The 15109-nt window shown below is 47.9% G+C and overlaps 1 protein-coding gene across 16 annotated transcripts in view; it reads right to left on the bottom strand.

Annotated features, from left to right (window-relative positions):
- Positions 1-15109, bottom strand: part of MICAL2 (microtubule associated monooxygenase, calponin and LIM domain containing 2) — a 225088-nt gene that overhangs the window by 166271 nt on the left and 43708 nt on the right. For 14 of the 16 annotated variants that reach the window (XM_058688267.1, XM_058688270.1, XM_058688269.1 and 11 more), the window contains one exon: positions 8078-8418. The exons of the other annotated variants lie outside the window; for them this stretch is intronic. In XM_058688267.1, coding sequence (XP_058544250.1) covers positions 8078-8341 — 264 coding nt within the window. In that variant the 5' untranslated portion in view covers positions 8342-8418. The remainder of the gene's footprint in view (positions 1-8077; positions 8419-15109) is intronic. 16 annotated transcript variants of the gene reach the window in all.

The raw sequence follows: 15109 nt of genomic DNA, 5'->3' as shown, positions 1-15109 counted from the left end.
GTGAAGAGTTTTTATGTAATATGTGATATACAAAAGAATACACGTATATGTTATTATATTTACAACTTACCGTCCTTAACTCTGCACTCTTGTAACTATATGTTATATAGTATACTGTTTGTATTCATATAGGTTCAACATGCTATAGAGAGAACTGGAAGCTCATAACTGACCACTCTGTAACCCTGAGGTCTGTGTGGCCTCCTACCTTGTCTTTTGAAGAATTCACCTGCTGAAATGCCAAGTAGGAAATAACCCAACTGCTTGAACCTGCAGACATTTGGTTCTCTTTGTACAGTCTTCTTCTGTCCAATGGTACTTCCTCTTCCATTGCTTTCACAACTGTTGATTGCTAATGAACACCTTATACTCCAAACATCTTCTAAGCATCTGGTTTTGAAGATCTAACCTGTGACAAATACCTACCATTTGCCAGGTGCTGGAGAATCAGCAAAGTGTAGACAACAACTCCTGCCCCCATGGATCTCATAGTCTAATGAGGTTTCTGGAAACACGTGATAAGGCAATGTTTGTAGCTAGGGCAGCACCTCCTACCTTCCTCCTGTCTTGGAAGCAGATGTGGTGGCTGGAACTGCAGCAGCCACGTTGCTTCTACAAGGTGACAAGTATGATGGAACATTGAGTGCTGTATACAATTTAACAGCCACTAGTCACATGTGACTATTGAACATTTGAAATGTGGCTAGTCTGAACTGAGATGAGCTGTAAAATACATATGGGATTTCAGAGATTTAATTAAAAAAAACAAATGTAAAATATCTCAGTAGTATTTTTTTATATTGACTACAGGTTGAAATAATATTGTAGATACATTAAATAAAACATATTACAATCAATTTCACCACTTTGGGTGCTTTTTAAATGTCACTACTAGAAAATTTTAAATTACATGTGGCTTGCATCATATTTCTATTAGACAACAGCCGCCTAGAGAACCAGAGAATATAGCCACCATCACTCTACTGATACCTGGTTTAAAAACCAACTGGGTGCTTGAGACCTGGGGATGAGCCAGGCATGTCTCTGTCCCCAAGGAGCCCACAGTGAGAAAGAGACACAAAAAACAACCAAGGTGGGGAGACACCAATCAGCAAGATCTGGTAGGACCAGAGTCTGGGAGTCCCCAGTGGGCACAAAACCCAGACTGAAGATGGAATAAGAGAAGGGGAAGTAGAGAAGAACTCAGGGAGGGCTCCCTGAAGAAGGTGATGCTTGCTTAAACTGGATCACACAGAGAACAAGTTAGCTAGGCCAGGAAGGGGCCCATGTTCAGCACAAGCCATGCAGATCTTCTGTGGGCCATGGCTCTACAAGTTCCCATTTGATGAAATTCGAAGAGAAAAATACACACTTGTAGTTGTTCCCCTTTTAAAGAGCATTCACCTTCACTGATAAAGCAAACCTGTTAAAGAAACCATGTATACACAACTATATTTGCAACTGTAAAGCACTATGCAGACGTTGGGCGAGAACAATAGCAATTCAGTTGTTTTGGCTGTGACTGAGATGGCTTCAGAGGTGGCAGCCATCCCTGCCTTATTGCTACTGGACTGCTCTGTTCGAGGCCACCCTGCCCAGACTCCAGGACTCAAGGGGTGTCCATCCCAATGCCCACTCAGCAAGGCCAAAGAGATCCAAGTAGGCAATATCCTGCTGTGGCAGCCCCCTTTCAGAGATGGGCTCTTCTTGGCCCCACTGGTGGGGAGCATCCCCCAAAAGAAGGTCCAGGGAGAACACAACAATGCCTATAATATTTCCAATGCGATGCACACACCCTTGGGCTCAGAAATCCTCACAACTATCCCAGACATGCTCTCATGTATATATAAAGTCTGTGCGGAAATGTACTGCACCACCATTTAGGATGGCAATAGACTCTGAACGAGCGAAGCAGTAAAATAAATTGTGAAACGGGAAGCCATAAAAAACCCTGAAAATAATAAAAGGATGAGAGCCCCACATACTGATATAAAACAATCTCCAAGATAGATGTGAGTGAAAAAAGAAAGATGCACAATATGTAAAAAACAACAAGGGGAGCCTGGGTGGCGCAGTCGGTTAAGCGTCCGACTTCAGCCAGGTCACGATCTCGCGGTCCGTGAGTTCGAGCCCCGCGTCGGGCTCTGGGCTGATGGCTCAGAGCCTGGAGCCTGTTTCCGATTCTGTGTCTCCCTCTCTCTCTGTCCCTCCCCTGTTCATGCTCTGTCTTTCTCTGTCCCAAAAAAAATAAATAAAAACGTGGAAAAAAAAAATAAATAAAATAAAATAAAAAACAACAACAACCCCCCCCCCAAAAAAAACCAAACCAAAACAAAAAACCAAAACGTTTTTCCATAAAAAGTCAGGAGTGGGGGGATGTGCACATCCATAATGCATGCACGCAGCCATGCATACCCATGTAGACCGTCAGCAAGAGCACGTGGAAATGGTGGTGGCCTCTATGGTTGGGACCTGGGGGCGTGGGGAAAAGATACATTTCATACACCTAGTACATGTTCTTGTCCTGCTTGAATTTTTTTTTAAATCATAAGCACACACTTCTTTTTTTTAAAGAAAACTAATTCATTCTTTTTCCCTTAAAAAGACAAAGAAGTCTTTATAAGTGTACTTATAAAAATGAACCACAGTGAACCCAAATTAACCACTTCCCACGAAGACAGCCAAAAAAGAGAGCTTTTTATCTTGGTTTAATATTTGGAGGATTGGAGTCACTGAAGCTCATACAGAATGTCCAGCGCATGCTCTCATGCTGAGCCTGCAACCTCCGTGTGGAGCAGAGGTGACAAGCGCAGGAACTAACCCAAGCCCATTGTAACCCAGGCTTAAAAACGTGTCTAACCAGTGCCAGGAGGCCATTCCAGGTAAGAGGACAAATCCGGAGGTCACCGACAGAGTCTCACTGCGCAGAGACCATCCCCTGCTCTGTCGGCTGGCTATGCCTGCAGCTGTCCATATTAGGCAAACTGGAACCTGACGTGCCCCAGCCAGTGCAGCAGAGCCCAGCTTCGAGGGCCGTGGTGGGTGATTTCAGAGGTCCGGAATGTCAGATAGCCTTATCTCGGCCAGGAGATAGCAGCCTTCCCTCCTAGCTTCACCCTTCCTGCCCTACCTCCCTGCCTCCTGCCGTGCTCTGCTTATGAAGCTTGGGAACCAGTTGCATCACCCAGGCCCGGGCCACCCACCGGGGAGCCACTGCAGAGGCAGAGATGGGCAAGGGTCACAGTGAGGGACAAAAGGTATGGGGTGACCCTGCTGGATGTTCCCCAAATACAGACATTTCCTTCTCACCAGATAACCCAACAGTGTTCATTTTATAGGCTGGCCCCATTCCTGCTGGTGACAAGAGCCCATGAGTCATTTCCTGCAAGCATGTTTTGACGGCGGTGATGTACAAATGCCTTCTGGTCTGCCTTGGTTATCTGTGATTACTGAGCAACCCCAGGGAGGGTGGTAGGAGGAACCCTGGATTGGGAATCTGGAGCCCATCCTCAATGGTCCCCCAGGTCCTCTGACTGCGAGACCCTCTCCTCACGTCCTGGCCCCAGGAGGCCGTTCTTTCTGGCCTGCCCCTGCATCCATCAATTCTGCTTTCTCTGGCCCTCACCCCTCCCCTCTCCCCATTCCTCATCCACTCCTTCGTTCCTGTTACACAGCAACATAGTCTTCTGGGAATACAGCTCTCTGCCTTGTGTTCCCTCAGCTCAGCAAGGCAAACTTCTACTCCGATGTCAAGCTCCAAATCACACCTTCTCTTCCAGGAAGCATTCCCAGACTGCTCCAGTCATACTTACTCATTGCTTTTCTGTGTTCTTGCAGAACAGCATTCACACCTGTCTCATACACTTAGGAAAGCACTGAAAATAATGGCTCAACACTTGCCGATCACTTATGATGTACTACGCAGCACTCTGAATACTTCACAAAGACTGTCTTATTTAATCCTCACTGCAACTCCATGAGAGAGGGACCATTCTTATCCTCATTTTACAGAGAATACCACTGACGATCGGGGATTTAGGTAACCTTCCCGAGGCCACAGAGCTATTTAGTGGCTGACTGGTACCTAGATGAGTGCCTGGCACACAGTAGCTACTCAATCATTATTCACCTTGTGAATGACTAAGTAAGTTAAGAAACATAGACATAATTATGTTTCTATCTCCTGAACCACTCAGAGCCACCTCTTATTTACCTTTCAAGCCATCTCTCCTGTCAGGTGCCTAGTAAGACACAGGGCACTCGAAATACCTGCTGAATGAATGAACAAAAGAAGAATCGCTTCTCAGCCTTTTGGCCAAGATCAAGTGAATGAACCAAAGAATATTTGAGCAAAACCAATCAACAGCACCCAAATCCTGTCAATGCCACCTGCTAGCTTCACATAAATAACTTCAGGATCCTGAGTCCCCGTGTATGTCACCTGTCAAATGTAGAGATTGTACACAACATTCTCTCAAGTCCCTTCTGGTATCGGGTACATATAAAATAAAAGACCAGACTCAACAATTTTGCAATGATGGCAATTCCCATACTAAACTTTGTATTTTTTTTTCCCTCCCGGGCTATTTTCCCCAGGAACATTCCATAGGTGGATGTGACATTTGATCTGGGTCCTGCCATAATGCAGAGCCAATAATAGTCCAAAAAGAGTTAATTCGGCTCAATCCTTGGTTCACTCTATCCTTATCCAAACAAGTCACACCCAGAGAAAGAATGATTAAGTGCCTGACAAAACCCTCATAACTAATCATCAATAATAAACAATGATCCCAAGTGAGATTGTGCAAGTTAGATTAAAGCCACTGCTCTAACAACTCTGTCTGATTTTCTCCCGGTCTCCTGGCAACTCCACCAGAGACTTTCTTCTCCAAACAGATCCTGGTCCATCTCCCCCAACCACCACTGCCAACACGCGCGCGCACACACACACACACACACACACACACACCCCACTCACTGCTGGAATAGAGACAGCAGCACAATGCTGAGCACGTGGTAGCTGCTGATAAAAGCTTGTGAAATGCTGAAGCCCAGATCCACTCCAGATGGTGCTCAGATGTGTCCACATCCGTGGAAAGGTGGGGCTTCTGGCTAAATTTCATGAATTTCTACTCTAATTGTGGCCTGACCAGGAGCTTGGCTGTATGCCTGGTACCTGACACAGCTGTGTTCTATGGCTCGGCATTAATGATCACCCATGTGCATGCTAATACCCAGCATTTCTTGTCCGGCTGATGCTCAGCATAAACCACTACACCCAAGGATACCTAAGTGGGGTGTGTGAGCGAGACAGTGTCTGTTCATGTCAGGAGAGGGAGGAGCCACGTTCTGTGTTTTGTTTGACTCACAACAAGGAGGATATAAACTCTATGCTCTTAGAGCAGGGCATTACCCATCCACATGAACCCAGTACGGAGAGAGACTATACCATGACCGGAATGCAAATAAATAGTCACCACAGAAGACACCTGTTATTTATCTGTCTCACACCTCTATGACCTTGGGAATCTGCTCCTCCCTCATATCAATCATGTGATGCTTGAAAGGGCCACCAAAGACAGCAGCCGTTTCCCTCAGTTTGGGCACAATAATTGGTCCAGAGATGGGCCAATCAGAATCCTTCCCTGAGATTGTAATCAGCATTAGGCAGGAGGACAGAGAATCTAGTCTTTGGGTCACACACCTATAAAGATATGAAGTACAGGCCACCAACATGGAGAAAATGTGTTTGCAGGAGGGAAGAATGGAACCAACATAGAGCAAAACATCCAAGGGATACATGGAAGGACAGAGGATGGGAAAGACTTTGAGTGTCTGGACCTCCCTGTTTATACAAGTTAATGATTTCCCTTTTTGTTTAGATTTGAGTTGGGTTTCTGAAGTGTGCAGCTCAAGTGACCTCACACAGTCACAGCCATACTTAGAGCACATTTTCTTTCTTTCTTTTTTTTTTTATAATTCAAAAAAAAAATTTTTAATGTTTATTTTTGAGAGAGAGAGAGAGAGAGAGAGAGAGAGAGAACGAGTGGGGGAGGGCCAGAGAGACAGGGAGACACAGAATCCGAAGCGGGCTCCAGGCTCTGAGCTGTCAGCACAGAGCCCAATGCAGGGCTCGAACCCACAAACCGTGAGATCATGACCTGAGCCAATGTCGGACAGTCAACTCACTGAGCTGCCCAGGTGCCCCTAGAGCACATTTTCAAATGTGTCTTCCACACTTAAGGATCTAGGTCATCTGGCTACCACACATCTGAAATGTCTGTGTTCCTCCTCCCACAAGGTATAAAATTCTGAGCAAGATACACTCTCACCCAGCATCACTGACTACAGATGGTAGTGCTTTCCCTTTGTACCTCAGGCCCCAGGGGTGACCTGCCAACCACAAGAGTCCACAAGGACTCTTCTCGTTCCACCCATCAAACCTTGTAAAATAGGGGCCGGCCAGACAGGCTAGGCAACCGACCGGTGATTTCTGAAAAATGCCCAACATCCTGGCGGTCAAGTCTCCATCCCATCCCCCTGCTGGCTCACTCCGTCTGAAGGTCTGTCTTCAGATCTCCAAGAGAGTCCCCTCAACAGCTAGAAACTCGTGAGTGCATGAGGCCACCACATTTCCTAATAAAATAAGGCCTCTAAAAATCTCCCTGAGAAAACATCTTGCAGCTCGGTCACCTGGCCTCTCTGGGACCTTTCTAAAAGAACGCCGCCAAATGTACCTACTGAAAAGGGTGATGCTTTGAAAACAAACAGTTCCCCCCTCTCTGTGTCTGAAGAGCCTCCCAGAGCCATGAAGTTACAGCAGCTAGGCCCGGGTGCTGCCTCGGATACCAGTTACACCCCTTGCTCTCGTTTTTCTTTAAAACTTTCATCTCCTCTGCACAGGGCTGAAGCTTGGCGGGTTATGGGCAGACACCACCTGGATGGCGAGAGCTCTGGGCTGGAGTGCTGGCCTGGTGCAATGCTCTTCTTATGCCCCATAAAGTCAGTGCGCCCCAGACCTGGAGGAGCTCTGGCAGCCATGTCCCCAGGGACAGGAGAAAGCAGCCATCTCCCACGGTACACTCAACAGCTCCTCATCACCAAAACAAAAACACAACAGTCCTGATCGCCATGGAGAGTTCAATCCTCTTGTCTGGGATTGGCACCGACTAAAATTCCAAGGGCTCTGGCTGAACCACCTCCTGTGAGGTCTAAATTCAGCACGCTCACTTTTAACCTAAACATACGGCCTGGACCACTGCCCGGGGCTGACAGCCCCCAGGGGCCAGCCGGGAAGTCATGACTTCCGGCTGCCCATTCGGCAATGGGCACTGCGGTGCTAGAAGAGAGGTGATGCGCTTCCTAGGCCATGTTCACCGAGGTTGCCTATGGCCAAACAATGGGGGAAGTAACCAGCTGTGGAGGGTTAACTGCACGTGAGATCCTGAGCACAGAAATGCATCCTGGGGAAGAGGGCAGGGAGGCAGTAGAGAAAGAGAGAGGGAGGAAAAGGCAGTAAGGACCAAAGACCTATTTCTTAGCCAATTAAAGTCAAGGGATCTTTCTACAATGTTGGCTCCCAGGGGAGTGGAATTTAGGACACAATCTCTAGAATCAGACAGACCAAGGTTGCCTTCTTGTTGTGTGATCTTGGGGAAGATAATGGACTCTTGGTTTCCATAGCTCTAAAATGACCCAAAGGACCATGTAGTGTTCATTGAGACCACGTTTATAAAGTGCCCGGCACAAAAGAGTTGCTCAATAAATAGTAACTACTAAAAGTAGTAGTGGAAATGGTAATAGTAGAAGGAGGATAATGCCAGGCATGCCTTTATTCCGTCTGCTTTGGAGAGGGCACAAGAAGAGTAGCTGAGGCCACCATGGTAAGACACGAGCTCCCACCCAGGATAAGCTGTGCAGGTACAAAAGAAACCTTGAACCGAGCAAACTGAGAATACACACCCATGCCTCTTAGGAACCTCAGGATGGCAAGACAGCAACAGGTTCCTGACCTCCCAACGAGCCAACCCACACACCCCACTCGGGTAAGAGATGTCCGCCCAGGGTGTTTCCTTACCTTGGTGTTCATACAAGACTTCCCTCGCTTATACTCTTTGTGGGATCCACGCTTGTCCAATTTGTACCACAGGGCTTTGGCCTTCCAGGTGGTCACCTTGGACTTGAGCTTGGAATAAAAGTTTCTGTGGTCCAGAGGGTCTAGGTCCAGGTGTCGCGTGAGGATGTTGAAGGCCTGGAGGGTGCCTTTGCACGTGGAAGCCTGGACAAAGTTCTCGAAAACCTGCCCAGCCTGGGTCTGCTTCTCGTCCTCGTTTTCCCCCATGTTTTAGGAGCCGTGTAGAGCAGTGGTGAGGAGAGGATGCAGGAGAACACCATCAAGTACCTGGAGAAGCGTCACACCTGCAAAGGTAGGTGGGGGCAGAGGTGAGCTCTGTGGCAATGAGGACAGGGGAGGGGGGATGGGTGCCGAGAGCAAAAAATAAAATTCCTTTAAGATGTTAAACACCCTAAGCGTAATAATGAGTGCTAAACATAAATCATCTATAGAAGACATACAATCATATCTTCTGACCTGGCAATCCTGTCTTGCTGGCAATCTCTGCCTCCCCACCAACACCCCACTCCCCTCACTGGCTAAAAAGAAATACATACTGACTGTTCAAAGATACACCCTGGCTGATGTCAGCATTACCTGGTCGATCTTGCTATGAGCCAGATACTGTAGTTCTAGAAATAATAACTGGTAAAAGGGGGGGGGGGCAGAAAAGCACAACAGATTTAGCTAGCACCACCAAAAACATCTAGTTCGTGGTGCTGCAAATTAGATGACTAATATTACTGTAATCTAGCCACATGACATTAGTGCACAGACCAAAAAATTCAAAGCACACGCCTCCCTAGATTTCATGACCTTCCCACCTGTCCTTAGACACCAAACTTTAAAGTCTTCCTTCGTTTAGTCACCAGAGGTCTTTCCCCTACATAGGTGACAGACAGCAACTTCTCAAAATTTCTCTCTACTGCCAGTACCTGCTGGAAGCATGGGATCTACCTGGGTCAGACATACAGAAAGTCACAGATACATGTGGGTCTCCTCCCGATGGACAAAAGGAGTCTGTGCTTTGTGAGCCCAAGCTGTGAGCTGTTTGGAACAAGTGCATAGGCTGATGGAAGGAAAAACGCGATGGGTATTCATTCACATCACGAAAATAGCTCGCCGGGGTTTTGGCCATCAGCCTTTCCCTGTGCACCACTCTAACCTCAGGCATTTCTTTGGAAAGTCATTTAAGTTTCAAAGGAACAAAAATAAGTTAGGGCTGATTTTCCAAAGCAATAGCTGTTTTTCCAGAATCCAAAGCTAGTGCAAGACGACAAGCGTCGAGGAACTAGGGCCGGCCCAGCTGTCACGAGGGCTCGAGAGGGTCTGTAAACAAGAGAATACAGCATACCAAGGTCCCCCAGACAGAGGCCTGGCAGGAGGAGGTCGGCAAACACACAGACAAGGACCTTGGGCTGGGCGGCTTCCCACTCTAGACAGAAATGCCATTGTGGGTGCATGTGGATTGTGGGCTGACCTTATAATATTAAAAGCAGAGAATGGTGTTTGTCTTCTTCCTTAATCCTTTACTCATTCGTTCAGCAACAATTATTGGTGCCTAAGCAGAAGCCATGGGTTGCCCTAGGTGCTAGGGATGCAGAGATGGGGCCTAGTGAGGAAGACAGGTGCATAAAGAGTTGGTTATAAGACAATAGGCAAGTGGTCTTAGAATACGAACTCAGTGCATGGAAGCCAGATCAGGAGGTGTCCAACGGAGCCTAGAGGTAGCCAGAGGAGCCACGGGGGCAAAATGTCCAAGATGCTACAAGTTTAGGAACAAAGTGAATTTCATTAGAAGACCAGGGAGTAGATGCTCTCAGGCAAAGGAAATACCATACAGGCTTGAATTTGGAAAGAGCCAGTACAGCTGCAGAATGACAGCAAGGTCAAGGTGTCCGGAGTTCAGAACTCGTGACAAGGGGTAGGGGCATCCAGGGCAGATCATGGAGGGGGCCTGCTCCTCCCACGGGCTGTGAGGTGCAGAGACAGAGCAGCGGGCTGAGAGGAGTCTCTGGGAAGAGGAGATGGTGGGGAGGCACAGGAGAGGGAGGCGAGGACCAAAGCAGCTGGGAGAGCACAGGGAGACAGAAGCACACGCGAGAAGGCTGTACAGCAGCCTGGCGGGCACCACCTGTAGGGGGCAGCCTGCCGGGGGCAGACACCCAGACACTGCCAGCCAAGAGGGCACTGACAACAGCATGGGACCCCACCCCCACCCCCACTCTGCCCCCAGAAGCCTCCAACGTGCTTGGCACCGTGCTCAGCTGAAGGCACATTCCACTCCAGGCCTCGCCAAGTTCCATTTCTCGCCAGGCCCCTCTCCTCTGCGAGCACTGACCTGGCCGCTCTGTTCTCCGCAGCCCAACCAAGTCTGCAGACGTGGAGAGCTGGCCCTGTGCTTTGCCAGATGCTGCTAAGTCACGGATTCCCTCCCAGATGCACTCTCGGCTCCTGTGACATCCGCAGTGCTTAATTTTGGCACCGCTCACATAAACACGGCCTCCTCCTGCTTCAGCTCTGCCCCAGGTACAAGACTCGCCACCAAGACAGCTAAACAGACAGCAAGACTCCTTTGCTTTTCAGAGCGAATGAACACTTTGTTTCTCTCTATCCTTGGATCCACTTCTCTGCCCAGCGCCGAATGAAGGATGTGGCAGCGGACGGACAAATACGAAACCCCTTGAATTCAGCCAGTATCTTGCAGTCCTTTCTGGGGCTGGGCAGGCAGTGCAGAGAAAACTACAGGCTTTAAGGCCATCAGAGCCCAAGTCCAAAGCTCAGCTTGGCCCCTGGCTGCCCTCGTGGCCTCACACAAGCCACGTAAGCTCTGAGCCTCAGTTTCTTCTTTTGTAAGAGACGTGACAGTCTCCACCTTGCAGGGTTGCTGCAGAGGGTGAGATACGTGTGTGAAGGCAGAGCTGGCCCCGGGCAGCTCTCGGCCGATGTGGAGACATATGCCACATCCCTCACGGCGGGCAGATTTGTGTCTGGGGAATGTACCGGTTTGAAAAATACTTTTGCAAGATGGAGTCTCCAAGTTTCCAACTCCTTGCCTAGAATGATGCTGAACCTGACTCCCAGAGAATAATTTACAAACTGGAAGAACCTGTCTCCTTCCAACACCAGCTGCCTCCCTTCCTTCCCCCCACCCCCCAAAAGAGAAATAAACATTTTAGGGCTCCAGTGGAGAGCTGAAGGTGGTACAGAGGGCACAGGGTGGGTGTAGGGGCTTCAGGGATGCACTGCTATCTAGAGAGAGGTTCAGAGAGGTGGAGAGAGCTGGCAGGACGGCAGACAGAGCTGCCTTGGACTGTACCTTAGCAGCTCGCACAAGGCTTAGACCTGCATCCCTGGGTCTGAAGGGTCTGGTCTCAGGCTATAAAATCAGCTTTCCCACTGAAGTCAAAGACCTTAAAAATGACTCTAACACCCACGTGGGGTAGGTTTCCTCAGGAAGAGCCTCAGAGGGGTTAGAGTCTGGCAGATGGGGGCGTGCACCTGGTCTCGCGCACCTGCTAGGCGCACCTGATCTAGCGTATCTCTCAGCCTGTTTTCTCATCTGTAAGAGGAGATCGTCACACCCACTCCATAGGCTTGCAAGGAAGAAATTCAGTCATGTATGTGATGTATTTAGCACCCAGCAGCTACACGATAACCAGCATTCATTACTATTCTTCAAATGGTGCAAAGGTCATCAAACCAGAAGGAAGGGACTAGCTTCCCGGGTCAAGGAATTATATACGTTATAAAACTAGAAGCCATGGGCTTTCAATTCAGAATATATGGTTCAAATCTACTTTGTAGTTATGGAGGCTTGGACAACTCACTTTAACTTCTGAGATTTAAGTTTCCCCAAATATAAATTGGGGAACAAGGAAGTTTCAGTAATGAACTGAAAGCATCCTTGGTATGAGGTAGTTCTGTTAATGAACTAGAAAGGCTGACTTAGGAGAACTCTTTAAGTCCGCGTTCCAAGCCCTTTCTTCCAGAGAGTGGTGTGTAATTCTTTTGGTGGATACCCTTTCTCCTTCCCCAAAAGAAAATCAAGGATTAGTTAAATCAGAGGATCCTGGATAAAAGCTCTTGTTAAAATTTTCCTTGTCAACCACTCCCCAGCTGTTGCTTTTTAGAGTTTGATATGAAATATAAATAAAACCAACTACCCAGAAATATGAAAGGTTTCTGCATTTTCTGGGAAGAAACAGGACGTGATGCTTTAGTTTCTAAGAATAGCCTTGAAGCAATTTGGTTTTTGCCAACTGGAGTCCCTTATTTGTGGTTCTGCCTGTGTGACTTCATAAGTCACAAAACAACCCCCTTTCCCTGTCTCTGGCTGCTACAAATTAAAACTCAGGGGCTCCAGGGGCACATGGGTGGCTCAGTCTGTTAAGAGTCTGACTGCTGATCTCAGCTCAGGTCATGATCTCATGGTTCATGAGTTTGAGCCCTGAGATAGGCTCTGCACTGACACCAGGAAGCCTGCTTGGGAACCTTTCTCTCCCTCTCTCTGCCCCTCATGCACATGTGCGTGCACTCTCTAAATAAATAAATAAATAAATAATATTTCTCTCCCTCTCTCTGCCCCTCATGCACATGTGCGTGCACTCTCTAAATAAATAAATAAATAAATAAATAAATAAATAAATAAATAAATAAATACAAATTAAAAACAAAAACCAAAAAACTCAGGGCTTCCGATTGCCAGTGATAGCATGAGTAATGGGCTCAGTCCAGGGCATCTAAAGGACAAGTTCAAGGTTTACACAGAGTCCCTAAGTACCTCTCAAATGAAAGAAGAAACCTTCTGGCCAAAGAGTTTCTCTAGTACACTCATATTTAAGACCTCCAGCCTTCTGTCTTCCCTGGGCCTCATCATCTGCCAAATGGCATCACAAAGGATGACCAGGTGTTGGATAAATGACAGGGTTCTATAAAAACTTGAGGGCTGGAGGGACACCAGACAGAACCTTCTAACAAAGCAGCTGTTTGGCCCAGGAGAAAAGCTCAGCCCTGAACCACACCCTCAAGGCTCACAGACAAGATATGCTTCAAGGTAAATACCAACCCTTGGGGTGGGGTGGGGGTGGATAAACAGGTGAAGGGGATTAAGAGGTACACACTTCCAGTTATGAAGTCAGTCACAGGGATAAAAAAAAAAAAAAAAGACAGCACAGGGAATATAGTCAGTAATACCGTAATAAGTTTGTACAGCAACAGATGGTAACTACACTTACTGTGATGCACCTTGCATAATATATAGAGCTGTCAAATCCCTATGCTGTACACCTGAAACTAATGCATTATATATCAACTTATGTTTCAATTAAATAAATAGAAAAAATAAATCAAAACTAAAAACCAAACCCTCTTACCATTGACATTGCCAAGCTCCTCATTCAAACTTACCATCTCCTAGGTACCTGGCCAACAGACCCCCACGCAGGACCAGTTTCCATTCCAGAGGCAATGAAAGGAAGCCGTTCACCCCCACGCACTCACAGGTGGTCAGAAGATAAGGAGCCCCAGCTCCGAGTGTCACCACAGAAGACCCTCAGTCACAGCCGCCTGGATCCAACACCTGAGCTGAGGTGAGAGGAAGCCAGGGGAATGTCTCCCACATACACTGCATCTCTGCAGAGCCCAGGTTCACAGGTGATCACATCTTCTCACCTGGCCCAAGGAGGCCTGGCTTTCCATCTTACAAGGACTTACAACAACCATCTAGAACCAAAAGGGGCATCCCCCAGAGTTGGGAAGAGACTGAAAGGGCCCCCTTGTCCTTGCCATGTCCTTCCAACCAGGGGTCCCAGCCTTGCCCTGCTCACCTTCCCAGATGGACATCACACTGCCTCCTGGGACGGCCTCTTGCACCCTTGCCTCCTCTGACCAGGAGAGCCTCAGTGGGATCAAGTCTTCTCAGTCATTCCCCAGGGAGATGGATCCTGTCTCTCCACAGGTTTCTTTCTGTTCCTTATTTTAACCCCAGAGATCACCCACAGGAAGTCAAAGCCCTTTCTTACATGCAGGCTAGACGCACACATGCAACTTTTCTTACACAGGCCATCTGAAGCCCTAATAGGAAAGGCCAATGGCAATGCATTCAAGAGACATACTGTGAAAGCCCAAACAAGTTCCCAGCCTGCCGCAAGGGTCTAGATAGTGCCCTCTGTCTACACTGCTCTGGGAGGGGAGCTCAGACTCTACCTTCTATGCTGCCCCCTCACTGAGAGCCCAAGGCCATGTGGCTCTTGCCCTTCCAGCCCCAGCCCTCTCCTCACTCTTTTCCAACAGTGAGTTTTCTCCATTGGTCTGGCTTCAAGTGACCTCACACACTCCCATGTCTTAACCTCCATCCACTTCCTCCTGCAATCTCAGAAGCAGATCCCAGGATGACCTCCCTCCCTGCTCCAGTGGGCCAGAGACCAGTATGCTGTGTGCTGACCAGTCAGAATGCCAGGAAGAGACCTATGAGACCAGAGGCCCACGGCAGGCCAGGCTTTTTCACCAGTTTTATCCTAAGGAGTCCTCACAACAAGTCTGTGGGGTGGGGTGGTCCTTATCTTTCTTTCCTGTTTCTGCTCTGTAACAAGAGCCCTGGGGGCCAGGGGCCATTCCAGAACTCATCCATCTTAATTTTTTTATTTTTTAGTGTTTATTTATTTTTGAGAGACAGAGAGAGACAAGAGTGCAAGTGGGGGAGGGGCAGAGAGACAGAGAGAGAGGGAGACAGAGAATCCGAAGCAGGCTCCAGGCTCTGAGCGGTCAGCACAGAGCCCAACGTGAGGCTCAAACCACGAAACCATCATGACCTGAGCTGAATGAAGTCAGACACTCAACCGACTGAGCCACCCAGGTGCCCCCATCTTGATTTTCTATAAAGCAAGTGTAAGTCTGCCATATGTGCTTCCTATTGTGTGTGTACGTGTGTGTATATACATGCATGTGTGCATGAGTGTATATATACGCAAGTGTATATATATATATATGTATGTG

Source organism: Neofelis nebulosa, chromosome 10 (genome assembly GCF_028018385.1).
Source record: "Neofelis nebulosa isolate mNeoNeb1 chromosome 10, mNeoNeb1.pri, whole genome shotgun sequence".
Classification (NCBI taxonomy): domain Eukaryota; kingdom Metazoa; phylum Chordata; class Mammalia; order Carnivora; family Felidae; genus Neofelis; species Neofelis nebulosa.
Note: the sequence above shows the minus strand (reverse complement) of the source record. Positions and strands in the feature narration are given on the sequence as shown.